Here is a 27772-nt window from a genome sequence, read left to right as displayed (position 1 = left end):
GGAGGGGCGCTACCCAACCTCGTTTTATTATAAACACACGCATATAGTCACTGGCTTTTAATGAAGGGGATGTAGATCAGCTTTTTTTTGTTTTTCGTTTTGTTATAATATTATTATTGTTATTATTATTATTATCCCTCCTTGCGTTCTTCACGCTGCTGCGATCGAGCGCAGCGCACGCGGGCTGTCATTCACAAATACTACACACTCATTCAGAGCGCTCACGTGTCAACTCCGCATTTTCCTACACTTTCTGCTCCTCGAGCCGTTGTTCACTGGATTTCATTCACTTGCAGCTCGTCCTTTCAGTGACAGGCAGTGCAAATTGCTCTCGGGCTTTTATTTCGGATTACGTTTCTGAACTCCTCCAGTCAGTGGAAAGAAGGTGGACAAGTTGTCATTTTTCTTTTTTTCTTTTTTTTTAACGGAATAACGGCATGATATACATGCAGGTAACCTGCGGATAATTCACATGATCTAACATCACTCCAAGGAACTGAGCAGTAAGTATCAATAGAAACTCAAATGTGTGATTTCGTCATTTCTCTCGTGGAAAAGTTACATTTCCTTACCTGTGTTGTATTTTTTATTTGTATTTGTATTTTTTTTTTTTATAATCTCTAACCAAAGTATGCAGAGAAAAGCAACTAAATCGAGTTTTCTTGCTCTAACACTTTCTCCCGTGTCATTGGAAAGCCTCCAAGCATGCATGTGTGGGATGAGCAGCAGAACTGAGTGACGCTTCCTCTGCTGCTATTGACGCTTGCAGATTGATAAACTGGGATTTGTAATCAAGCGTGACAAACGTGTCTACCTGTTTCTCTATCATTCTTTACTTCTTCACTTTCTTTACATGTCATATTATTTGCACCCGTTTTATTTTAATTATGGAGCATATATAAACTTTTTTTTATCCGTTACTGCAAAATACCTCAAAAGTTACTTTTCTTACTTATACAACCTAAATTACTGTAATAAAAATTATAAAAAAACACAATTTGTTGCAACTTGATTCGTTAAAAACGACCCAAATCACATGTTTCATGATTTGCACTTGAAATAATCTGGAAATGGTTTTGCAGTCCTACTGATAAAATTATGTATTATTCGTTAATATTACATGCATCAGAGTGCATGTTTGGAGGTATTAATGGCTGTCTTTCATATTTGAAGTGCCATGAAGTCGGGGATTTTCTTTATTATAGACATGAATCATTCAAACTGTGTGAGATATTTAGCCGAAGCAGTGATTGTTATGAGAAGTGTAACGTTTTGGAGTGTTTGGAGTAAAGTGACGTGTTATTAAGGGAAATGGGTCCTCATATATGGTGCCTTAATCGTTTCTTCCAAACTTCATTTAGAGACTGTGCAGCTTCAGTCTCAGTATATACACCTGACTGAGTATAAATCCCATGCATTTGATCACTATAAACATAAACCCAGTGCATGGGATATTGTGTTTTTTTTTATCATATCCAATTCATGTTTGGTCAGATTTTGTCAAAGGAGGGAACAGCGTTTGTCTGAGGTCCAATTTTTTTTAAAATCCACTTTAAAGGACGTTTGAGGGCATAAATTGAGTAATTGTATTTCTACAATCTATAAAAAGTCACAAATGTTAGGGCAAAAGTCTTATGTAAGTTTTTAATGGCTTGGGTTGTTGTAATGACCACCTATGAATGATTAACAGATTTTAAGTTGATTACATGTCAATCCTAACACTCTACATAAGTAAGGATTTTTGTAGGTTAATGTGTTAGAAAATCCTCACTTTCCTCAATGTATATTTGACTTTCTGCCATTTTATACTTTGTCTCCTTGTCACTTCAATTTTGAGCTCTTTATAGAAGACTTTAGTGAATACATATTTACTCTCTGGTGGCTGAGTTCCTGGTAAACCATTTTCTACCGATGAAATGTGCCTTAGCGTCACACGCTGCAGTTGGAGGGGTAAACCTCCCACTCGATTGCCGCACGCCGCCACTTCAGCCAACCGCTCGTAACGGTTTGTGGTGAGCCGAGGCTCCGAGGACGATGGACGCTGATCAAAGATCCGGCACGAGAAGCACTGGAGGAATCAGATCTCACTGGGCTGCAGGGGGAATGTATGTGGCAGAAAGATTAAAACTACTGTAGGCAGAGATGAATGGACAGGTGGACGGAATAAATCTGACTTCCAGGATTCATGGTCGCGTCGGTCGGGCCGATGAACAGCTCACTTTGTTCTGAGCTGCTCAGAACAAAGTTAGAAAAGGACTTGGATATGTACTTGACAGGAGGTATTTGAAGGTTTTCTTCAGTGAAAATCACAGCGGGGCTCCTTTTGGATTTTCTGCACCATGTTATCCAGGAAGTATCTTCAAATCACTCATTTCATCCACACAACCAGGAGACTCCCTCTTGTGACTGAACTCTGGGATCAGAGTGGATTTATGAGAATTAATGACACACTGCTCCTTCCTGTCGTCTCACAAACCACCAACTCTCTGTGAGCGCAGGAAATATCCCGAAGAGACGAGCACACATTTCTATTCAGTGTTTTTTGGGATTGTAGATAAATATCGAGGGGAAAAAAACTAAAACACCCTGGATTTGGGAGTAAAGTGTGCGTGTGGGAAGATATTAAGTCCGTTGTCGACACACTGGAGCTCCGCTACACACCATCTCGGCTGACGCTGCCGTTAGCCGTCTGCTAGCACACTGCTAACTCCACGCCCCTCCCCAATTCTCCACTCTCAGCCAATCCCACGCCAACTTACCGCAATGGCGCGTTCAAGTAACGCAAAGTAATAGGAGCCAACAGAACATTATTAACATAATTTAACCTTAACGGTGCAAGGTGACATTGGCGAGGGTCTGCGCTCTACCGAGGGCCTGTTCTAGTTCGACGTGTGACATGCAATAGCTGTGGAGTAACATAAATTGTAATGTAAACAACCACTTAAGTAAATGCTGTTGGGCTTTCAGGTTTATTCTTCCAAATAACAGTTTAACTTGACCCTAATTTACACTTTTCACCAGCGCCCTCAAAGCTGAATAGTTCAACTTCTTCATTGGACTTTGAGCTGGTGACTGACTCCTATCACCACGTCTGAAAACCAGATCATTCATACCTCATTTGTTAACTGCATCGTTTTAATCAATTCTGTCATCAGAGTATAGGGAGAACTAATTAATTCAGTCCCTGCAATGTGTCGGTTGTGCATGTTAAGATAAGCTAATCCTTCATTTGTTCCACTATGAGGTTGATTGTAACCTTGCAGCAGCAAATGGACAGTGATATATGAGTACCTATATTAATTGAACAATAATAAGTATGAAAAACAATAATTATTCTAACGTTAATATACAAACATGGTGTTTATTTTGCAGTAACAGTATATTTGACGTCTCAGTGAGAGTGTCTGGCTAAATAGAGGTCAATTAACGAGCATACACACATTTACTTTTCATTTCACTTATTTTTCTGCATATAATGGTGGATTTCACCTTGTGTGTTGGAAGCTCTATGTGGTGGGGAGGCCACAAATAGCACTTTGTGTTTATTTAATTCAGTTAAACTTCAAGAAAACAAATGATTATCCAGCATCTCCTCGCCTTTAGTTGTGCGTTAACGTATTTCTCCATTGTTTTTCCTGCGCGTGGAGGCAGCTGAGCGGGTTCTCGTCACTGTAAGGAGAAATGGAGCTGCTGTGGGTCTTTCTGCTCCTGGAGACGCTCCTGATGTCCGCCGCCGCCCGAGGTGAGTCGCCGGAATCGTTTCCACATGCTGGTGACAGTTAAAAATATCAGCGCCGCAGCTTAACGCGGAGCGCTGCGGCGCCGCCGTGCAGCTTACCGGGGGTCTCGGCTCATTCTTCGCACTCAGAACACGTCGGGTTTTTTTGTCCTCAGGTGAACTTTTGACTGGTCATTCTGTCCCCAGCTCAGGGGGTTGGCACATTCCTATTTGCTGTGTGATTTTTCTACCACTTGTTTGCTCACAACCACCCTGTGAATAGAAAGCAGGTCAGTGTTTGGTCTTGACCCCCCCCCCCCCCCCCCCCCCCTCCTCCTCCCTTCCCCCCCCCCCCGGGGGGGAGGTTGGTCGTTAGGGTTCACTCTCACTTTGCATGGAACATTTTATTTTCCTTTTCCATAAAAACAAAAAAAACAGCAACTCAACAATAAAGAGAAAACAGCAGCGACACATGCGAAAAGGTCCCCTGCCTGCGGCCTTTATGAGCAGACAGACGTGGAGCTGGCGCCCGCTCCCGAGATCACACCGGCGATGAGTTTTCCAGCGGGAAACAATGCTGCATTCAGCGAGGCGAGGTGGAGCCGGCGCGCAGACACGGGGCCGAATGTAAACAGAGGCCCATAGACCGCAAAGAGATGAGATTAGATTAGCTTATTAGGGATGTTTGCTGTACAATGCCACCGCATTTCCTCCCCTGCGCTCCCTGCGGTCCGCTAATCAACCCGGGACGGGCGGCAAGGAGCAAAGTCGAGACGGAGGAGAATACGAGCAGGGAAGGAGTGAGCGGAGACGACGGAGGGGTAAATGTCAAGGAGGAGGAAACGGATCGTAAAGAAGTGTGAGAATTGAAAGAAGGGCATGAAGAGGACAAAGGGAATGAATTTTCATTATCTACCTCTTAAAAACAGAGGTTGTCACTTCTCTGGGGATACATTTTTACCTGAGGACGACTTTATTTCATGCTAATTCTGTGCACTTTTTATGAATTCATTCATTAATGTTCCACAGATTAACGTGTTATCAGTACTGGAGCTGCAGGACATCACATTCACATGCGATAAATGTTAAGTCTTGTCATCGATTAGAAACTAATCAAGTTTTAAATTGCACATTTCTTTGCCATATTAATCACGCCATTGCCGTTACAGAGCAGAGTGTATAGACGGAATGAATTTATCAATATATATGACCATTGTGCTCATAGGTTTACATACCCTGGCAGAATTTGTGATGTATTATTTTTTGGGGACCATTTTTCAGAGAACATGAATGTGAGAGGAAAACCTTTTGTTTGCGGTTTGGTGAAGCTGTCTTTTACTGTTTTTAAATCAGAATGACACAAGAGACTATGTGAACCTGATAAAAAGTTTACATAACCCAGATCTTGATAGTGTGACAGTGTGTCTTTTTCATGAATCCAGTGAGATTTTTTTGTTTTTGAAATTTAAAAAACAACACTTTTTAAGGTAGAAAAAGTTGCTTTTCAACATTTTACAACACGTGTGCTTCATTGTACTGACACTTTATATCCTCTCTCACTTTAATGAATCCCTTATATGAGGTCAAGACTTCCTAGCTAAGTAATATTGCTCAATATTTAATAGTTGATGCATGCATTCTTTATGCACTTCATGCACGTCTGTATATCTCTCAATGCCTATCACATTATGCTGTTTACACTATCACTTATTGTAACTGTAAAAATCAATCAGTGACACTTTTTGTGTCTACATGTAAATGGGATCAGCAGCAGTTGTGGATTACTTGTAAAATATGAACAAATTTAATAGATTTTCTTGTTTTTACATTTGAAAAACACCAAACAGATGCCACTGAGTGTTTCTAAAAGCCTAATTTTAGTTGAGAGAGCACCTCTGTGAGAGCCGCAGTGGAACAAAATCACCTTTCGCCACACTCAGTGACTTAGTTTTAACTCTATGGGTACGGTGAAAACTCCTGAATAAAAACAAACAAAGTGTCTCGTGTCAAATTGCAGCTCAAACACGTCGCCTCATAGAACTCACAAACACCAGAAGTGCCGAATAATCGTTTAGTCCTATAAAGACCCTGACAACTCTGCAGAGAGGACGGCGAAGTCCAGCTCATAATCGAAAACATAAGCAGATGATGTGTTTTCACTCGCTCCAGAAATTAAACGCGATTCTGCGTGGCCACCAAATCAAGTGGCGTTCAGATGCACTCGGGCTGTTACTATAAATGGGAAATAAAGTATGACGAACTCGTGTCTCCAATTTCCAGTTTTAAGTGCATAATTACATTAAAGCGCTAACAAATCTGATTAGAAGGATTGCAAAAAAAAAAAAAAAAAAAAAACATCCCACAAGCTGATTTGTTGAAATCCTCAATGAGCTCCAGTAGAAACGTCTTCTTATAGATATATGCATGCTGTCGGTCGATCCGAGCAACTGAACCAACAACAAGTCTGCTGTGATCTGGGGGGGGGGGAGGGTCAGACAGCGACGACAATGGGGCATTTAAACCTGCAAACACAGAGCAATAAACATCGAACACAAACTTTTTGGACCAACGAGACCATGTGAAAGTGTTGAAAAGCTGCATAATATGACCCCTTTAAATTTTACTTTGTTGTGTCACAGAGTATATGTGATGTAAATGTGAAATCTTCTGTTGCAAAATACAATAAAGTTCAACACAGACCTATGTGTGCACGTTGGTGTTTACAGCATCTGACCAATCACACACGGAGAAACTCTGCAGAGCAGTTTACTAATTACTGAAGGAGCAGTTATTTTCAGAGAATATGAAGAATTAAAACACATCCATCAGGCTAAAAGCAACACTGCTGCTGCAGCCAAAGCTAGAAAGTTCCTGACTTGTTAATGCTGATTGGTGAGATTATAAGATATTAATCCATCAGCGACATAACCGGACAGCAATGTGATCACTCTGTTTCACTTTATTACAGCACAAAGGTGTTTTCTGTTGGAATATTAATTCATCACCGCGACGGGACGAGTAGATCGACATTCCATAAATTCATGTTTCTGCAGTTTAGTTGAGATCATTGATGTCATTATTCCAGATCAACCCTCATGACATAAACAGTCTTGGAACAAGTAAAAAAAAAAAACCTTCTTGAAAGCCTCAGTGACCAGGATTTATTTTATTATGTCAAAAAGAGCGCTGTGAATAAATTCCTCCTCTCCACTGCAGCCCGCCCACCAATCACCATCAGGAAGAATGGGCAGGTCACTTTCCAAGAGATCTGATTGGTCAGGAGGCGGAGCTCTGACCTCTAATCGAGATCATATCCTGGTCTGGAGCAGGTTAGACCTTCAGCGTTAGCTAGAATTATCCTGGTGAGGAGAGAGCGAGCGTCGTAGTACGGAAAACCCAGAGTTAATCGTTGAAGACGGACTTGCACTTGATTTGAGGGGTGAAAAACAAGCCGCAGGTTCTAGAGTCACATTGGCTGCATCCGCCGCTCTGTGGCCTTCGCTCGTATTGGCTGCATGACACGGAGCTGCTGGGAAGGCATGAAAGTCCTTTTTATAACACCTTAGAAATCATTGTGAAGTTATGTACTAAGCAAAACAAAAAAACTTGGCTACATTAACAAATTTCATTCTTTGTTTTGTTTTTTTTAAACAAAGAATTAGTCACCAAATAACTTGTCACCATTTGTATGACAACCTACTGCATCTTTATGACACACACACACACACTCACACACACATTGCTTGATTGGTTGACTTTTGATAGAAAAGGGATTAAAGAGCAAAGATGATCAATATCTCTCGCCAAAATGGCGGTGACCGCGCCATTGTTTCGCCATGAAACAGGAAGTGCAGTGTAAATTGGCTGAATGTGGTCAAATCGGCCTCAAATTTGACACATTGCACAAGAGTCCGGCCCTGACCACAACCACATGATGACTCTCAGTCGTCGCACCATTTAAGGGCGTGGCAATGGCCAAGAACGCCATGGAACAGGAAGTGCAATGTTAATAGACTGGACGTGATCAGGTTGACCTCAAACCTGATCCGTTACATCATAGCCTGGCCCTCATCACAGCCATACAACTATTTCGACCATCAACTATTGCTGGAAATAGAAGTGGGGTGTGCAAAGTGTGTCTCTAACTTCACACTTTACTTTAGAGTCCATGGGATCAACTTTTCCATAACCCCCGGAAGTGGTTAATTGCTGGCCATGATAAGGAACGTTTGAATTCTCAATAAGCAAAGGAAAGGAGGCTCAATGCTTCCTTCATAACCTCCTTTAACCTAGGAAACACTGATGCCTCCTTTACCCAAGGAGACCAGATCAAGCTGCCCCACAATTCCTTGCAGCGACAACATTTAAAGGGACCCGCTCATCCAACCGTTCAGGGAAACTCAGGATGACTCAACGCAGATCATGATAAGTTACCAATGCCCGTGGAATTAAATGTTCTTGTACTCGAGTACATGGTACACCATGTTTTGGTACTTTTGAAATAATCTGCCGCAAGTAAAAGTAACATCTAAATCCTTCTAATTTAGTATTTTTGCAGCCAATAAGCAAAGATCCCAAGTTTTTAATACATTTTGAATTTAATAATATTTCAAGAACTATGCTTAAGATATTTATTGTAGGGATGCACCAATCCACATTTTTTCACTTCCGATCCCGATACCGGAATTTAGATATCTGCCGATACCGATACTGTCCGTTACCAGATTATCATTGTTGTTGATTTTGTACGAGGCTGTATTAAACTCCTCTCTACAGGCAAGTATGAAATATTGTGAGTTTGTGAAGTTTCATTTTTGAGCCGCAGCGAAAAGGAAAGCTTTGTCCGATTAGTTTCAACTTACAAAATAAAATTTAAAAAAAGCAAACGTAAAGAAATATATACTGTAATACCAACATTAGTTAAGGACAGAACTATCTATCATCTCATTTATAATCATCACAATTACACTTGTCTCACATGATGTCTTAATATATTCATATAAATATCTATTACTAGAATATGTATTAAGTTACTAACTTTAAACTTATTTGAATACAGAAATAATGATGTTAAACAATTGTAAACACATATACATACAAATATTCCTCTTCCTGCATATATGTAATAAAAAAAATTTTTTTAAACTGATTTATTCATAATTTGCTGAATTCAAAACAAGTCTGAACTCACTGATTTATTCCTGTCTAGTTTGTAGAGCAGATTCTGGCTTAATAATGATTCTCCTCCAGCGTGCAGCTTCACTCATGATGACACAGCAAGGAGGAGGAGGAGGAGGAGGAGGAGGAGGAGGAGGAGGAGGAGAGGGAATGTTTGTGTTTGTCTGTTGATTATGTGGTGATTAACAGACAAATGGGAGCTTCAAAGGAGCTAAACGACTCTATTAGTTCCTCTTGTTAAATCCTAACGCCGGGGCCAAATGTTGTTGACCGTCTGTTCAAGTAGAGCCACAATGATGGCTGAAACGTTCACGATTTATCACGTCCTCCAGTACACACACACACACACACACACACACACACACACACACACACACACACACACACACACACACACACACACACACACACACACACACACACTACTGGTTCTGTTGATGTGAAAGACCATTAGCCCACATTGGGGGAAAAAAATTTAAATAATGCGTGGGAACAATATAATAAGTCACTCCCCAAAGTTAATAATATAAGGGAACGAGATAATTTAACCCGTGATAATGGCGCCGCGGCTTTTCATCATAACATCATTGTAACTCAATTCACTTTCATGTCTTGTGTGGCGTTATGACCACAGACCACAGAGGTCTGCGTCAGGCTGAGTTGCTCCGCTCCGAGACGCTCCATTAATATTTTCTAACCCACAGAACTTTATAATGAAGTGACACTTTTGGTTCATCATCAACTAAAAAACAAACTACATACTACTGGAAATGAAAGCTTGGATTTTTTTTTAACCATAAAATGAGCCTTTTAATGGCTTCATGGGAAAGAGAACTTTAATCAGCGTGTGTTTACGTAGGTTTCTATTATGAATGGATGTAGAGCTGCGTTCTATCATTCTACACCTCCATTCCTCCTGATGTTGAAGCGTTTGATTCAGACACGTCCAGAAATAAAGTGAAAGGAGCAGAAATTCACTATGTAATGCAGAAATGTTGAAAAATAAGCCCCAAGCTCGTGTTTTTTTGTTTTGTTTTTCTCTCCCTGGCCACTCCAGGACTCCAGACTAAAACAAGGTGACCTGAAAAAACACCAATAGAGCGACGAGGAGACTCAATGTTTTCCGTCTCTTTGGTCTGAATCTGAGGTTCAGGCCAGAGTAGATGGAGCGACTCGGACCAAACCACTGTTACAGTGCGTCTCCTTGTGCTTCTATGAGTGCTGTCAGCGTGAAATTTGTGAAATCAGTGACTTATCACATTTTGCAGTGACGCAATGACGTGGCTCTCACTTTACTCCGTTGACAATGGAAAAAGAACCAGTTCTTTGGCGGTGCTCATTTAAGAACTGGCCCTGAACAGCTCCTGCTTCTTTTTAGTGGAAAAGCCCGAACTGAGATAAAGTCAATGTTTGCTTTGACTCTGCTAATAGCGGTTCTTAAAGGGGCTGGACGTTCTCTGCGGGGGCTGACGGTTTGTCACTGGTGTGTGTTTAGGGGCTGCAGCACAAAGGAAAGCAACAGGAGGAGATCAGGCGGCCGCAGGAGAGCAGAACACAAGTTTACCCTTTTTCTCCATTGAAGTGGCTAAATGATCAAGAAAAAAACAAAGTAAAATAGGCATTTAACTAACTACTAATTAAATCAACATATACAATGAATTTAAAATGTTAAAACTTAATGTCTGGCTCACCGAGGCCACATCCCCACCAGTCAAAATGATATTTATTCTCCCCAAGGTTCTCAAAGAAATTTCTGTCCACATCTCACTACAACAGCAAAAAGACCTGGCATGGAGCTTCCTGCTCACTAACCTCTATATAACTCTGAGTTCTATAGGTGTATGGCCCTGCTCCTCCTGCTGCCAGCGTCATGTTGCTTCTGCAGCTCCACCGGAGCTTGTAGTCCCTGATTGTTGTGGTTATTTGATGACATTGTGCACTGCAGTGGGGGGAGAGGGGGGCGGTTACGTTTTCTGTTTTCCACAGATGATCACCATTGCCGTCTGCACCTCAGGGCTCCTAAAACGCTGCACCGTGTGAATGATCAGCCAAAAAATGGTGCATTTACATGAAATGGTTTTGTCGAAATGATTCAACCAACCCACCGTTCAGTTCCACTTTAGGTTTTTCAAGTCGCGGTTTAAACCTTTTTTCCCGGGATGCAGGATATTATCTTGTAATTTCTGAGAATAAAGTTTGGAAAACTGCAGATTTGATTAAAATACACATCTTTTTAGAGTCGAATGTAATGAAAGGAAAATAACCGTCCTCAGGCTGTGATCAGGCATTGACTCTCATGCAATGTTTGAAGTTAGAATCAGATCTGGGCACGTCACCCCACTTCCTGTTTCCAGCAGGTTATGACGGTTATGGTTAACTGATGGCGGTGATCAGATGTGGACTTGCATGCAAAGTGTGGATCAGAACAAGGTTTTAGGTGGAATCATTGATGACAGAATTTGCTGGAAACCTGACATAAAACAAGTCCAAAACAAACTATCCAGAAGTATCGCAGTCCTGGCCAAAGCTAAAGATCTACTAGACCATAATTCACTGTTCATTCTTTATAATTCACTGTTGTCGCCTTATCTAACTTGCTGTGTGGAGGTCTGGGGAAACACGTATGCAAGTTCATTACAAATAAATCTGTATTTTACAGAAAAGAGCAACAACAATAGTCTGTAAGGTTAATTTCCGGGAACACACTCACTCACTATTCCTACAATCAAGGACGTTGAAATCCATGGATCTGGTAGAGTTCAAAACTATTCAAGTTTTGTACAAAGCAAAGAATAAGTTATTACCAGGTAACTTCCAGAAAATGTTCAGGTGGGGTGGCGTTTTTAGCCAGGGAGGAAAAATCTGCACTTCAGACAGGTAGGGGGTCATGGACAATAGCAATGACGTCCCTATAGGGATGGAGTCGTCCTCAAACCTGGACTTGAAGTTGGCTCGTAGCTGTTTGATGTCACTTTTCCTCGTCCCTGTGAGTTTAGTGCAGTGAAGTGCAAGAGCCTTCCACTTGATAAGTCTGACTGGAACAACTCCAGCTTCTTGGTAAATGATTCCAGCTTTTCCATCAGGTCCACCATGGTTTTGTCCCTCCCTTGTACCCTCCATTCAGGTGGCCAATAATATCCCGTTAAAGATGCAACATTGGACATGAACAGTTCATATTGTAGAAAGGTGAGGCGGTCGTCTGCAGCTCTGATCTTGCTCCATCTCAGAAAGGCCTTAACCTCATCCAGTAGTGCATTGGGGGCAATCTCCTTGAGTCTGCTCAGCAGACCTCTGGACAGCCAATCACAACCAGGTGGATGAATGCAGCTTGAACAATTGCTCCAGTTTGGTAAATATAATGTCCCTGGTGGTCTAATGGAATTAGAGACAGATCAATAAACGGTTAGTTGTGCTAGGAGAACCCACACTGCTTTAAGGGACACACTGGTCACTTGTTGCTGCGCTGTGAGTCCTCGAACCAGGACCTTGCTGCTCTGCACATATCCAGCTGTTGGTGCACTAAGTTTCAGCTTAGCTCTGTCTGGAGTGGATAAGCTCCTCTGAAGCTTCCATGCTTGGTTTCGTGGTGCCTTCAGATAATATATTCCTTGCAAACTGCAGCAACCTCATTGCAGATGAGACAGACTGGCTTGGAATTTATAAAATGAGGTGAATGTTGAATGCATACCTTTCTTTCCACTCTTCTTTGGACATCCTACCTTCACCAGAAACTTTTCTTTTCATTGCTTTTGACAGTGACATTTTTTCTTGCAAGCCAGCGATCTGTCTTACACAACGTTATCTCAGTATGAAAACAGCTTCAGGATATCTGGTGAGAATACAGCCAAATAATTATGTCCTTAACATGATTAATATGTCAGCTCAAATAAGTGTTTATTACTTAAAATGGTAATTATTTAACCGTGAAGTGTTCAAGACAGTGCGTGTGAGTGGTTAAGTGTTTAAAGACCTTATAATCACCAGGTCTGTTTCATAACGCAGACACAGTGTGGAGCCAGAGCTGTAACACAGTAATAACAGCCTGTAGCAAATGCATACATTTTTTATTAAATTGTGTTGCTGTGCAATATAAAATAGTATAGATGAGGAAAAACACTATTTTTTTTAGTAGGAAAGACAGGTTTGCCTGTCAAAGATGTCATTTTGACCCGCCATTGAGTTGGTCAGAAAGAATTTGTCCCGAAGCCAAACTTAATTGCTGACCCCTGATGTCAAGTTTCAGCCAGAATGACGCATATAAACCCCACTTCATGTTCCCAGCAGGTGGCGCTATGCCCAATGGTTGTAACTGACATCAGGCCACAAGGCCACACCCTCAAACGGTGTTGTGATTAAGAGTCATCATCTGGTTGTGATGAGGGTGGAGCTGTGATGCAACGTATCAAGGTTGAGGTCAACCTGATCACGTTCGGTCTATTTACATCGCACTTCCTGTTCCATGACGCTCTTGACCATTGTCACACCGTCAAATGGCGTCACAACTGAGAGCCATCATGTGGTAGTGATCAGGGACGGACTCTTGTGCAATGGCTGATCTGACTATGTTCACCTGATGTACACTGCACTTCCTGTTTAATGGCGAAACATCAAACTTTGTGGCGTGGTCACAGTCACGGCCTCAAAGTTTTGCGAGAGATTTTGATCATTTTTGCTCTTCAACCCCTTTTCTATCAAAAGAGCCCAAGTTGAAGTAGATTGTAGGTTCCCCCTGAGACAAGTTCTCTCTGGAATAATAGTACATTTGAGGAAAAATTCACCAAAATCCACCGTATTCCTCCAAATATCTGACTTCCTGTTGAGTTTTCAGCATTGTCCTAAGATAATTTTTTGTTTGTCTTGGCCATGTGTGTGCTGATTTCTGTAGCTCTCTGTGACATGGGATTCTGGAGCGGTCTCCCCCAAATTATAAACATTTTCAGTGGGCCTGACGAGCGTGCAAAGTTTCACAAAAAGTTGCGTATGCTAAGGCCCTCAAAAATGCATCAGTTCTGTCTGACAAATATTAATAATGATAGTAATAATAATAATCTCTATGGTTTCAATAGGGTCCTATACACTGTCAGTGCTCAGACCCTCAATATAAAGTAACACATGGGGAACACCTATTAAGATGAAAAGATACTGCAGGCCAAGGCACGGAGGGACTGGAGGAGTTCCGGAACCAAAATCCTGCAGAAACAAGTTTTTCTTTAGAAAACTATTGGGGGTTTTTTTGGGCTGCAACTTCTTCAAGCTATACATTTTTTTTAAACCTCTTCATCCAACATCTCAGATCTCAGATCACCATAGTTAAAGCTGGCTAACACGCCGACATTGAGGCCCTGTTACACAACGTTTACAAAACGACGATCAGAATAATGTTTCCTCCATCGTATCCTGACTCTCAGTCCATTTTCTCTTTTCTCTGGGGTAGTTTTATCTTTGACAGTCGCCGTGTGTGTGGCTTCATTACAAAAACAAAATGACACCCACTAGTGGCCTGGCATGCGAACTACATCCTTATCAGTGTTTCTGAAGTTTACATGTTTGCAAATGCAAACCTTTTCTGAAACAGAAACAAAAAACTGCTGCGTTTTCACTGCTGGGCCTGGGTGCATTTTATCTGGTATCTGCAGGGATTTCTATAAATAAAATATCCTAAATGTGAAGAGTTGAATTAGTTAAAACTGCACTATGAAATATCTGAGTAATAAATAAATATAGTAAAATGATACTGAACCAACTGAAGTGTGAAAGTAACAGTTTTCTTATTGCTGTGGTTTTTTGTTTTTGTTTTTTGTATCTGGAACATATTAGCGTGCAGCCATTGTTGCAGCAATGGAGATTGTTATTCTCATTCCTCCCGTGCATGTGACCTTGCATATTTTAAAAGTTTACCTCTGCCCCCCCCCACGCCATTCTGCTCCTACAGACTGCAGTGTTGTGTGGGTCGTGGCGCCACAGTGCTGTATTGTGGTCTCAGTGGGGTTGGGGTATGTTTGGTCAACGCTACAGCACAGCGGGTTAAAGGGCAGCCAGTAGATCAGGGAGGGGGTCAGGGAGAGTGTGTGCGTGTGTGTGTGTGTGTGTGTGTGTGTGTGTGTGTGTGTGTGTGTGTGTGTGTGTGTGTGTGTGTGTGTGTGTGTGACTAGGGGGGTGGGGTTAGAGAAAGCGCATGCTGGCACCAAAGGAGACTGTAATAACACACCAGGAACTCCACAGGACAACACACACACTGCTTTCACTCCTTTTTTTTTTTTTTTTTTACCTCTTTGTCCCGTGGATTTGTCAAACTGAATAACACAGATTAATGCTTGTGACTGAAATTCTGGTTTTTAAGATGGACAAATCTGAGATCTGGATATTTAATCCAACCTGCAACTTCAATATGTTGTGCAGGAGGATGACGTGTACAGGAATCTTCTCTATTAGCCTTTTTCTTTCCACAGATGTAGAAAAATCTTAAATGTGTTAAAAGTTTTCCACCTAAGCAAGTGTGGAACATCGAAATCTAATGTTTATTAGCTTCTCTACACAATACTGTCACAATTATTACCAGGTGAGATTTGAACGGCACATGCCGGGATTTTAGAATCTCCCCACTCTGGGACTCGTGTTATTAAAAAAAACGGTGCCTCGTGTGGATGATAGGCCAAAAAATAAATTTGTGCGTGGATGCATTTTTTTTTTTCCTGAGAAACTTCACACACTGTGTTGTAGTTGCCTGATCCGTGTGTTTTATCTCTCTTTCTGACCTCTTATCTCCTCTGCCACCTCGGTTATCTCTGCTGGTTTCTCTTCACTTCCACCCTCACATGCTCATTTCCAGCTGTTATTTCTGACGGCGTCGCAAAAGAGACGACCGCTGTTACAACACCAAGGCTTGTTTTCAGAGTTTAACTGCTTCACTCCGTCGGGTTGCTTTGGTGCGGGTGTGTGTGTGTGTGTGTGTGTGTGTGTGTGTGTGTGTGTGTGTGTGTGTTATTGACTGTGATAGACGGGACAACAGGAACTCAAAACTAACCCCACCAGAAATATCCCCACGGTGACCCTGGTGTGACTGACATGTTATGGACAGTCGGCCAAATCCTCTCCGCTGGATTGTTTGTCAGACGTACAGGTGACCTCTGACCCCAGGAAGTGGAGGCCGAAGGAGGGCAGGATGTGAAGGCACATTGCTTTAGGAAATACTCTGCCGTTTCTGGCCCTGACACATTGCATTGAATCTGTTAAGACCTTTAAAAAAAAAAAAATCGGTTAAAAATGCACTGGTGAATAATAACAATGATAATTAAAGAAAAAAAACAGAAAATTACTCACACATTTAAGTTTCACTCACATTTTTCTTAGATTACATGTTCTCAGAGGTATTGAAATGCACATATTGTGGTTTTTGAAAGCCGCAGCGTTAAAACATACACACACACACACACACACACACACACACACACACACACACACACACACACACACACACACACACACACACACACACACACACACACACACACACACACACACACACATTCACACACAAACACTGGGTGCCAGCTGTCGATGTGGAATCCATACTGGGGAATGTGAGAGATGTGGGGGATGGAGGACTCTGGAGGAGGCACAGTGGCTGTACGGATGCGTTTAAACGGGTCCACCTCGGTTTTTACGGACATGTATATTTATTATAAAGTGCATGCGTTCAGTGCATCAATATTTATTTATGTGCAGTGTGTGGCAACTGATGATTTCACTGTTGTTCTGTATTTTTGCAAAACCAAACGATTACTATCGAAAATATTAACATGAAACCTTCCAGTGCAAAAGCTGTTGCATTCTGGGTGTTTTTTACAAACTCCCTAACAGCAGGGCTTTGAGGTGGTGTCATCCCAGATAGACGATTCCCAGTTCGACGATTCCCAGCTAGACAACAGTGTTTATTCCCAGATAGACGATTCCCAGATAGACGATTCCCATTTAGACGGCTTGGTTTAAAATCACAGCGGGGGAGGTAAAAAAAGAAAAAAAAAAAGCATGGTGTTAAGTGAATTTGTAACATATCAGTGACCTAGGATGAATAGTAATTTATTGTTACACAAAAAAGACAGTTTATTGCAGTGTGGTAAGGGAAAAAAATAAAAAGCCGGTCTGAAGTCGGACTAAAAACATTCAGACAACTTATTATAATAAGTTAATTATTTGTAACATTTCAGTGGCCTTGGATGAACAGTAAACATTAGTAGCTGTATTTCTGAAAGCAAATAAGCCATAAAGTTAAAACGCAGCTTCATAGAAGGCAGCTTTGAGCGATGCGTTCAGGTGCTCCTTAAACTGTCGGATTCAACGCATTTCAAATTTCTTTGATGAAAAGCTCGGTAGGAAACCGCATATAAATATCCTGAAGTCAAAATGAGCAAATAATATTGGCATAATGTGTCAAATCTGATCAGTATTAGATCAATATTCACTCAACTTATTATCACTATAATTATAACTCCTTCATTCTTCCACAGCTGAGTTAAGGTGTGGAAATATGGGGAAATAATACGTTGATAATAATTATAAAAGTGAACAAATGGAGAGGAACTTCACAGTGGACAAGTTGTCTGTTCACTGCTGCGGGCAGGAAGCCGTTGTTGACCTATTTGTGTCTTCATGAAACATGTTTTTAGTCCGACATCAGCTTTTTATTAATTTTATTTGCTGCGGGGCTCGTACAGTTAGCGACGTTACATGAATTTTCAGCCTTATTGCATATTTTTGATGGTTTATTAAAAGTTTGTCATATTTTCAAAGAGCACTTCATGAGAATAAAAAGTCATATGATATCATACTAAATATATATGGACATTTACTTGATATATGAAACATATATAACACGTCAATTTAAATGTGTCAAAATACATTGTTCAGGATTTATTTTCTCCCCAAATTCTGAAATCTCATCCGTGGATGAGTTGTCTGGGGTTGTAGTTGTGTGGACGAGTTGTCTGTAGAGTTGTCCCAGAATCCATGCTCGTTTGATATCTTTAATGGCGCCATCGCCGACGTCTCAGCTCGGGTCTCAGTGTCGCGTCCACTACTTGTTAAGAAATCTATTTTCTGTGACATTTTTCCAACTTGTTTGTTGGTTTTATGTTTGAGACCCCTGATTTAGACAGCGATTTGTGGATTTCAACACTTTCTATTTGTAAAAAGGCGGCGGGAGTTAAGCTGGCAATAGTGCCTCTCCAGGATTTAATAAAACTATTCAGAGAGGATTTGTCAGTTTGGTCTACATCAATAAAATTGCGCTACAAAGAAAAACATCCCAGCAGATATTTCAGATACAGACCGAGCGCTCTGATCTTTTTTAGAACTGAACATGAATTTGGTTTTCATTCATAATTTAAGAAAACCACGATTGACTTCTCACTTTTGCCTCAAAACATAACGCAGATTTGCGGAGTTTGAAACGTATCGACCGGCTGCAGTGTGGAGCAGCACACATCCGGCTGTAAGGAGCACGGAGCAGTTAGCCGTGTTGATTATTTCCCACTGCACACCGGTCAGCTCAGCGGACCGATTATCCGGAGGTAATCCCTCCATTGTGCAGCCACAGTCATCACAGCGGGGGACACAACAGGCCCATTCTTCCACATGTAATTAACAGAGGTACTTACGGGCTGCTTTCTGGGATTTCACTCTTGTGTTGTTGGAGCTTTAGCGACGTGGTGGAAAACGGAGGAGGAGGGGTCTGAAGCACAGCTCGTAAACCTGCGTGTGGAGTTTTCACAGTTTCACTGTTGCTTCCACTACTCTGGATTACGTGTGGAAATTTGTGGTCAACAGCAGTTTCAGTGAACAGTTTATTTTACCACGTATACGCTCACAATCAGGTTGTGATCTTTTTTTCTTTTTTTTTGCAATTCCACCTAAATGTACCTGGGTTGTCACGACACACAGTCTTATATGTCGCTGCAGAAAACATGAGAGAGATGGAGAGATTAGCACTTACTGACAGGGACAAGTGATATGACTTGGTTCATTTCTGGCACTAATCTGTGCGTGTGTGTGTGTGTGTGTGTGTGTGTGTGTGTGTGTGTGTGTGTGTGTGTGTGTGTGTGTGTGTGTGTGTGTGTGTGTGTGTGTGTGTGTGTGTGTGTGTGCGGGTGTGTGTTGACACCCATCTGTGATTATCATTAGCTCAAAAATGTCAATTCCGAAGAAACGAGGAAGTGACCAAATACTTTACTTGACATCAAACTCACGATATCACAATAAGATTTATGGCTGACTTTTAATCCCAATGTTGGTGGTTCGATTCCTCGTTGCACGTGATTTTGCAGGACGCCGAAACCCCGGTGATGGCGTGCGAGAGGCTGAATGTGATTCATCCTGCAGGATATACGATAATTCAAACAAATAAGCGTTCAGATATTATTGAAATAAGGCTAATCAGTAGATCTGTGTGTGTGTGTGTGTGTGTGCGTGCGTGTGATCCCAGGCACTACTGTCCGAGGCCATTGCCGTGTTCCATGGAGGTTAAAGGTCTGGCCACAAAGTTGATGCAACTTTCTTTGGGTTTTTCCCTGTTTTTCATTTTGGTGTTTTTTTTTCCTTTGCAGGCTTTAGGGGACATTAAGATGTCAGTCAACATGAAGAGATTAGAAGAAAAAAGGGATAGGTTAAGCACATGCAATCACACCTTATCCCTACACACACACACACACACACACACACACACACACACACACACACACACACACACACACACACACACACACACACACACACACACACACACACGCTCAAACACCCAGTACACCAAGACAGTGACCAGAGCTGAACAAATGGACTTAGTCACGGCTGAGGATTGGTGTGGAATGTAGGAGGAGGGCATGAATGTGTGTGTGTGTGTGTGTGTGTGTGTGTGTGTGTGTGTGTGTGTGTGTGTGTGTGTGTGTGTGTGTGTGTGTGTGTGTGTGTGTGTGTGTGTGTGTGTGTGTGTGTGTTACGTGCATGCTTGGAATGTTTGACTCCCCACCCAATGAACCAGAAAATGCAGGTGGAGGAAATGTGAGGGAGAGGAGGAAGAAATACTGAGGGCGGAGGTGGGGAAGCAGATGAGTAATACTGGATTCTAATTGGTCGAGGTGAAAGTAGTTCATTAAGTTATATTCCTGGTGAGGTTTCACGTTTCATTGAAAGCAAATTTCTATGTTGGAGTTTGACATGAAATCACAAAAAATACACATTTTCATCATATTGTGTTAGTTCATGCTAATTCTTAACTTTGAGGGACCCGGGTTTGTATCCTGGTAGAATAGAAGCAAATATAAAACCTTGTCAAGTCTGAGGTTTAACACAGAACAGCAGAATTTGTTTTGGTAATTGCTTTCAGAGGCCATGGTTCTACACAACAAATTAAACCGTAATGGCTAGTCTAAAGGTCGCACTTATATTATTATTAATTTTTATTACATGGACACAAAGAAAAAAAACACTGTGACCACTAGATGTCACTGTATGACAGTAGAATGTTGTTTCAGTGCCACAGAAAAACATCCTTATTAAGTTTAGCTTCAGAAGCTATTGAGGCTAGCAGCAGTAGCAGGAGTCTACTTCTAAATGTCTATGTTGTCTGTGTCTTCTTCTGCGTTTTTGGTTTGCTTGGTGAGTCACAGCACCCCTAAAGGCCTGGCATGTGTACTACATCCCCTGAAGCCTCGTGTTGAACCGTGTTCCTGGTGCCGTGAGGACGGAACTTTTTTGAGAACTTCTGGAAGAAAAAAGATTGTTTTGGCTCGTGTGGATGTGGCCTTCATCTTTATCAAGGTCACCTTGAGACAAAACAGGTGAAATGACAGAAAATTAATTAAAACTCATTTATTTGAACAACTTCAAACATCATGATCTTTCTTCTCGTCTTTCCCTTGCAAAGCTTTAACTAATACTGTAGCTAAAACTGTATCTTTGCTTGAGCCTGGCTCACTCAGTTGAATTCCTCTCAGTTACTTAGCGTCTGAAAACACAAATCAGTCAAATAACATTCAGTCAGATCTAATCTGGACCTTCTTAATGACTCTGCTTTACGGTGTTTTGTCAATAAGCTTGTCTTTGTTACAGCAAATATTCATCTCTGTATCACTGGAGTGGACCAGAGCAGGTGCTGTGTGCTGTGTGTGTGTGTGTGTGTGTGTGTGTGTGTGTGTGTGTGTGTGTGTGTGTGTGTGTGTGTGTGTGTGTGTGTGTGTGTGTGTGTGTGTGTGTGTGTGTGTGTGTGTGTGTGTGTGTGTGTGTGTGTGTGTGTGTGTAGCGGGGCAGTGTCCTCGACCTGACGTTTATCAGTGTTGTGGAGGCAGACACCGTTACTTATTAACAGCCATGATAAACACACACACACACACACACACACACACACACACACACACACACACACACACACACACACACACACACACACACACACACACACACACACACACACACACACACACACACACACATACACACACACACACTCCAGCTGAGTGTTGACTGTTTCTTATCTGCCACACAAACGTCTTGTTTCATTTGTGAGGCTCGAGACAAAGACACTCACTTTGCACAGATAGTTGTTTGAGGTTTCTTTGAGGTTCGTGTGCGACAGTTGAAGGTGGTGTGTTTACGATGAAGTGTGTGTGTGTGTGTGTGTGTGTGTGTGTGTGTGTGTGTGTGTGTGTGTGTGTGTGTGTGTGTGTGTGTGTGTGTGTGTGTGTGTGTGTGTGTCAGTGACGTGACCTGGGCCAGTGGGTCCTGCTTTAGTCGTGTCCACAGCTGGTGACTGAAACCTGACAGTGACCGAATAAGTAAATGGACCCGCGCCACGGATTCCTCACATACAACCACACCACCTGCCACTGCTGCAAGACTTGTTTGTTAGAGGTCACTGCTGCAGGCCGCAGGAAAATCCTGGATTTGTTAGTGCATTAATTTTTTTCTCTTGAATCTGAAACCTTATAACGCTGAACATCAGTCGACATGTCAAATCCTCTGAAACAGGGAGATTTTGTGTCCCTGGACTGAGTTCCACTAAAGCACCTTGAGTTGGATGTCTGGATGTCTTTGATTGTTCAGCTTGTACTTTACTACCTGATTCACTTATTGATGACACAATCGGGACTTAGTTTGCACGCAAATGTAATCCAGCCTCCATACACTGACCACACACACACACACACACCCTCACTTTAGTTCTAAAGGCCGTTTTATGCTTGACGCGTCCATGAGCTCCGCATGGCTTCGTAGCAGACCTGAAGAGGAGGAGGACTGAAGACTTGGTTATATAAAGACACAAAAAGCATAAAGCTGCACCTCCACTCTGGAAACACAAGATTTGACTCATAGACATCAATTACTTCAGTGTCAGACTTCAACAGAGGGAACATTTAATTTGAAACAATAGTTGCATGGATCACCTGCTGGTGTCACAGAGAAGAAGTCTTCTTCTTCTGCTCTAGTTTAATACTGCGGTGGAAGTGTGTTTGTGATGCACTGCCCCCTGCAGGTTGGGAGGGGGAGCCGCTTGTAGTGTAAATGACACGTATTCTCATGCTGATTCTGCACGTCTAAGTCCTGCATGTCACGCCAGTGCGTCAAGCATAAAACAGCCTTTAGGCCCTGTTTACATGACGTTTTCAAGGACAAACAGGAAAGGTTTGTCGTGTGTTCGGTGTCTGTTCACACGACAATGGAGCTCAGAGACACGGGAAATTACACTTTTTGAAAACGGCTTCCAAGGTGGAACCTTTCGAAAATGCTATGAACCGGTCTCTGCAGAAACGGGGGGGGGGGGAAATGCAGATTTTTTGAAATGCTGCTACTGCACACGTGCACCACAACTGCAATAAATAGTGTGCACATGCTCAGTAGAGAAATCAGAACAATATTTCCTCCGTCGTGTCATGACTCCCAGGGTGCGTCCGAATTGTCCCTCCTACCTCCTTTCCCATCAACATTTCCAAAACCCCCGGAAGTGCTTAATTGCTGGCCATGATGAGGACTGTCTGAATTCTCAATAAGCAAAGGAAAGGAGGCTCATTACCTGCTTTAGAGCCTCCTTTAGCTTAGGAAACACTGATGCATCCTTAATCAAAGGAGACCAGATCATGCTGACCCACAATTCCTTGCAACGACAACATTTAAAGGGACCCACTCATCCGAGAGTCCAGGGAAACTCACGATGACTCAACATAGATCATGTAAGTTACCAAAGCAATAATGTCCCTTGAACACCTTTAAATAATCTAAAACCCACATCTCAACTATGAATGTTATGTGGATGTTGTAAAACAAACACAGTAAAGTACAGTTTTGTGCAGCCTATTCTCAGTTTGATTGGTTATTTATTCACCTGGAGCCTCTTTTCCTTTGATTTACATTCAAACCTGGTGATATTTGAGATTAAATCAGTGGTTAGAGGCACAGTGGAAAGTGGTAGAAATGCTCTTTTTGCAATCCATTTTTGGAAATTGGTCGTTTTTTCTCCACGGCAGACGTCACTACCCTGCGACCCCGTCAGATTATTATTACATCACCTCGTGAAAGTGTGGTCCGACAGTCACAACAACACAATCGCCTTTCACTAGCTCTTTTAGGAAGCCTTCTAACACCTTTCCCTACGGCGGTGATGTCATCCAAGGGGTTAAGGTAAAGTGGATAGCAAAGTGGAAAGGAGGGAATATTTGGAAGCACCCCATGTCAAAATTCTCCTGTATTTGGTACTTTTGTTTTGACAGTCACCGTAATAACAATCCAACATGGTCCACTAGAATGTCCATGTATGAACATTTTCAATGTTTAGAGCCCATTGTTCTCTGCTGCGTGTGTGTGTGAGTATTTCCATTACTAAAACCATCAACAGCGCCCACAAGTGGACCAACATGCTGACTATATCTTTGAACGTAAACCTTTTTGAAATGAAGATGCAAAAAACCATGCATTTTCACTTTTTCACTTGTTCTTCCGGGGGATTTTTTTTGCATCTCTGTGTGACTAAGTGTCCCCACCAATACACAAAGTCTGCATCAAGCCCATATTCCAGAGCAGTGTGGGGACAAAACATACAGTAAGTTTGTTCTCCGTGTCATATTGGGGACATCTTAATCCTAAGCGTGACCCAAAGACACACCTGAACACTTCATCTCCCCATGTCCTCCCCGTGGGTCACTGTGCAATAACAGAAAAAAGGACACACACACACACACACACACACACACACACACACACACACACACACACACACACACACACACACACACACACACACACACACACCGAAGGAATAGTTGCAGCCTTTGACCTACTTTCAGTCGTTACTGCTCTGCTGACTGCCCCCCCCCCCCCCCCCCCCTCTTTTTTTTTTCCCGTTCTTGACTCATTGAACTGAAACGATGTATTACCTGTTTGTCAATGTGTCACGGAAACTCTCTGCGAGAACTCCCTGTTCTGTAGAGAAGATAAATAAATCTTCTCTGCTCTCGTGGATGTTGTGGAGACACTCGGTCATCACAGAACATTTTGCTAAAACCTTTTATTTTCTCTCCGTCTGCGACCGACGGCGAGACAGAAGTATCTGAGAGAAAAATACTGTGGTATCTGACTTTAGGAACAGCGACCTGATCGACTTTCAACAAGTTATGATTGCAAGTTGTTAATGAGCCGTTGAGGACGTCTGTCTCGTTCTTCCATATCACAGGATGTGAGTGAAGCAGGTTATAAAGGAAACTGTATTCAGCTACATCTTATTTATTCCTTATTCAAAGTGCTCATTAAAATGCCATTTCCTCATCCAGTCTGCACGTAGGCTATAAATCCTCTGAAGTAAACAGCAGGTAGTTGTTTCCGTGCAATAATCCTCTTTATTCCTTCCTGACTTCCTGTTTCTCTTCTCTTCTCTTTGTTTCCCTCATTGCACATCCTCCACTTCTTCTGAATTCTATTTATATAATAATCCCAAGGTGTTTCTGTCCACACCCACAAAAGGGAACAGTCTGCATGATGTGGTTTTCATAATGCTCTTTATATGCTTGAAAAGAATAGGGAAGGTTTAAACTGCACCCCAGGTTCTCGCGGTTTGAACTTCATGTTCTCTGTTTCCCTCAAAAAGGCTCATTCACAGTCGCATCTCCTGGTAGCCGGTGTTTTCTTCACAGGACGACGTACAGCAGACAACCTGTGAAACTGCAAACAAGAGTCGAAAGGAAACCTCTTCAGTGGGTTTTTAATGGGTATAATATAAATATCTGGGCCCGGTTTTTTAAAACTCGGTTATCGTTTAACCAGCGGTTAAATGAATTTAACCGACCGTTAACTTTAACAGCACTGTTATCTTGTTCAAAACTGGGTTAACTTTAACCAGGTGTTAAGTTGACGTTAAAGTTAATGCATCTCCAGACCTCCACTTACTAGTTAACAGTGTGGTTCACTCTCACCATGGCGTTCACTGGCAGCGCTGCGTTCATGATGCCAGTTAGTGGACCGTGGACTTAACTTTGATATGTCAATACAGTAATGAAGAGTTACACCTTTACTGAGCCCCGGAGTGGTTTGGGTTAGAAACCCCCACCTCCAAAAAAAAAAAAAAGAAAAGTCGCTTTCAAGTTCATCATAATAAGTTTAATTGATTTACATGACATGTTACTTTGCTTGATAATTTTTGCTTCCCCACTCAGTAACACATCCAGCTTAATGGGAACAAAGCCTTTTGAGTTAAAACCATATTGAAGGTGCATCAATTTCTGTATGAGAATGGAAGGTTTACTGGGACTGCCCATGTTATCAGGCTTCTCGCATTTTCCCACAACTGCAAAAGTGTAAAAAAAAAAAAGATCTCAAAGTTAAATTACATTTTCCTTTTGCCTCTGTTATGTATGTGTATTAATTGCTCCCATAAAGCTTCCATCCTGTGTTATTTTGGTTGGACGCTTGTAAAGTGATTCATGTCTATTTTTTTTCAACCCTGAAGCAAATTTATTGCACGTGCCAAGTGTAAATCCAACAAGACGGTAGCTGTTGCACCTTACTCTGCTGGACTTAAATGTTCCTCGAACCCTAATTTTTGTTTTGGGAAGGAACGATGTGATTATGTGGTAATGTCATATAATTTCACTGGCCGCATTTAGACCTGCGTACGAGTGGGAGTGTTTTCCCATTGTTGTAACGGAGCAACTTGTTCGGTAAGTTTTCCCCAAATAATGACCTTGATTCATCGTCCCAGTTGAGCAGGGTTTTTCCTGGAGGGAGAAAGCCGACAGGTGCAGCACACACAAGAGAAAAGAGTTGGAACAATATAACCAGCTATGAGAAAAGCTGTGGTTAAAAGAAGTTATGTAGTTAGAGAGATGGAGAAGTGACAAAGACGGGTGAAAGAAAGAGAAAAGAACCAGGCCTGAGGTTGGAATCCTGCCATGAAATATGTGATTAATACAAAATCAAAGAGTTCAAACCTGTTTTTGTCTTTTGTTTAATGTGCGTGTATATGCATGTGTGTGTGTGTGTGTGTGTGTGTGTGTGTGTGTGTGTGTGTGTGTGTGTGTGTGTTAGCGCTGCTCGATTATGGAAAAAAATCATAACAGGATTATTTGAGGCAATATTGAAATAACGACTATTTACACGATTATGTCTTTGGATTTGGAACAGCATTTATTGAACATTTTAAAAAAAGCCTCCTGTTAAATACATAACAGGAGGCTTTATAAACATGTTGTAATGTAGTAGTAAAAAAACAAAACTGTTGTACTGCACTCTTTTGAAAAGAAGAAATAAACAACTTTAGATACTAATATAAACGACAGTAATGCATCATGTTTCTTTACATTATATGTTGATACTTTGGCCGTCCTGTGAGAACCTCGCTTGTCTAAAACGTTCACAAGCTGAGAAAAACATGTTTTCTACTTCACTGCAATGCATTAGCTACTACCTGGAGGGTTTATCTCTTGCTGTACTTTTTATAAACTGTTTCATCCATAGGATATATGAACAGTTACTTTATGTTATGTAGTGAAAAAAGGTAAACCTCGGGTGCTTTATTGATAGCCACCGTTAGCTTTACTTAGCTTTAGGCACGTAACCTAAACCACTGCAGCAACACGCTGTTATTATCATCATCACTATATGTTACTTTACGGCAGGTTTATCAACGGTGAGCACACGCAAGAAACCATACATTCATAACTTTTTCTGGGAATTAAAAAGTAGCAACTTAGCGCTACGTAGCTTGCGCCTGCGCACTCGGGTTAAATGTGTCGTCATTTCCTGTCTCATAGTGGAGGCTGCACCGGATATGCATCACATAATATTTTTTTCTCGATTACATGAATTTTGAGATCGCCTGGAGCCAAAATCACGATTAAAATTCAATTAATTGAGTAGCCCTCGTGCGTGTGCGCTATTGAAAAGACCACGTTGTGAGAGGATCAGGTTCCAAACCAACCACTCAGCGAATTCCTCAACGTTTTTTGCTCGCTGCTGTGTGTTTTCCTTTGCGAGAGAGACGAGTGGAGACCTTGGTTTTGTGTGTGTGTGTGTGTGTGTGTGTGTGTGTGTGTGTGTGTGTGTGTGTGTGTGTGTGTGTGTGTGTGTGTGTGTGTGCGTGTGTAGGTGTATGTGTATGTGTATGTGTGTGTGCATGTCATGCAGAGCTGCAGCTTGGTACCAGCCTCAGGCCCGGTAGTAACAAGCAGTAGTTGACCTATTGATGGGGTGGAAGTGTCTGGGGCAGAGCGTGTCTGTCGGTGTGTTTGTACGTCTGTGTGTGTGTGTGTGTGTGTGTGTGTGTGTGTGTGTGTGTGTGTGTGTGTGTGTGTGTGTGTGTGTGTGTGTGTGTGTGTACCTGGAGAGGACGACTTAATGTGCAGC

The 27772-nt window shown here is 41.9% G+C and overlaps 1 protein-coding gene across 1 annotated transcript in view; it reads left to right on the top strand.

The window, feature by feature from the left end:
* Positions 1-287: 287 nt before the first annotated feature.
* Positions 288-27772, top strand: part of fgfrl1a (fibroblast growth factor receptor like 1a) — a gene marked incomplete at its 3' end in the record, with an annotated part of 87330 nt that continues 59845 nt past the window's right edge. Inside the window, exons 1-2 of the mRNA XM_080501903.1 lie at positions 288-503; positions 3648-3742. Coding sequence (XP_080358029.1) covers positions 3682-3742 — 61 coding nt within the window. The 5' untranslated portion in view covers positions 288-503; positions 3648-3681. The remainder of the gene's footprint in view (positions 504-3647; positions 3743-27772) is intronic.

The sequence above is a fragment of the Blennius ocellaris genome (assembly GCF_963422515.1).
Source record: "Blennius ocellaris genome assembly, chromosome: 9".
Taxonomy (NCBI): Eukaryota; Metazoa; Chordata; class Actinopteri; order Blenniiformes; family Blenniidae; genus Blennius; species Blennius ocellaris.
Note: the sequence above shows the minus strand (reverse complement) of the source record. Positions and strands in the feature narration are given on the sequence as shown.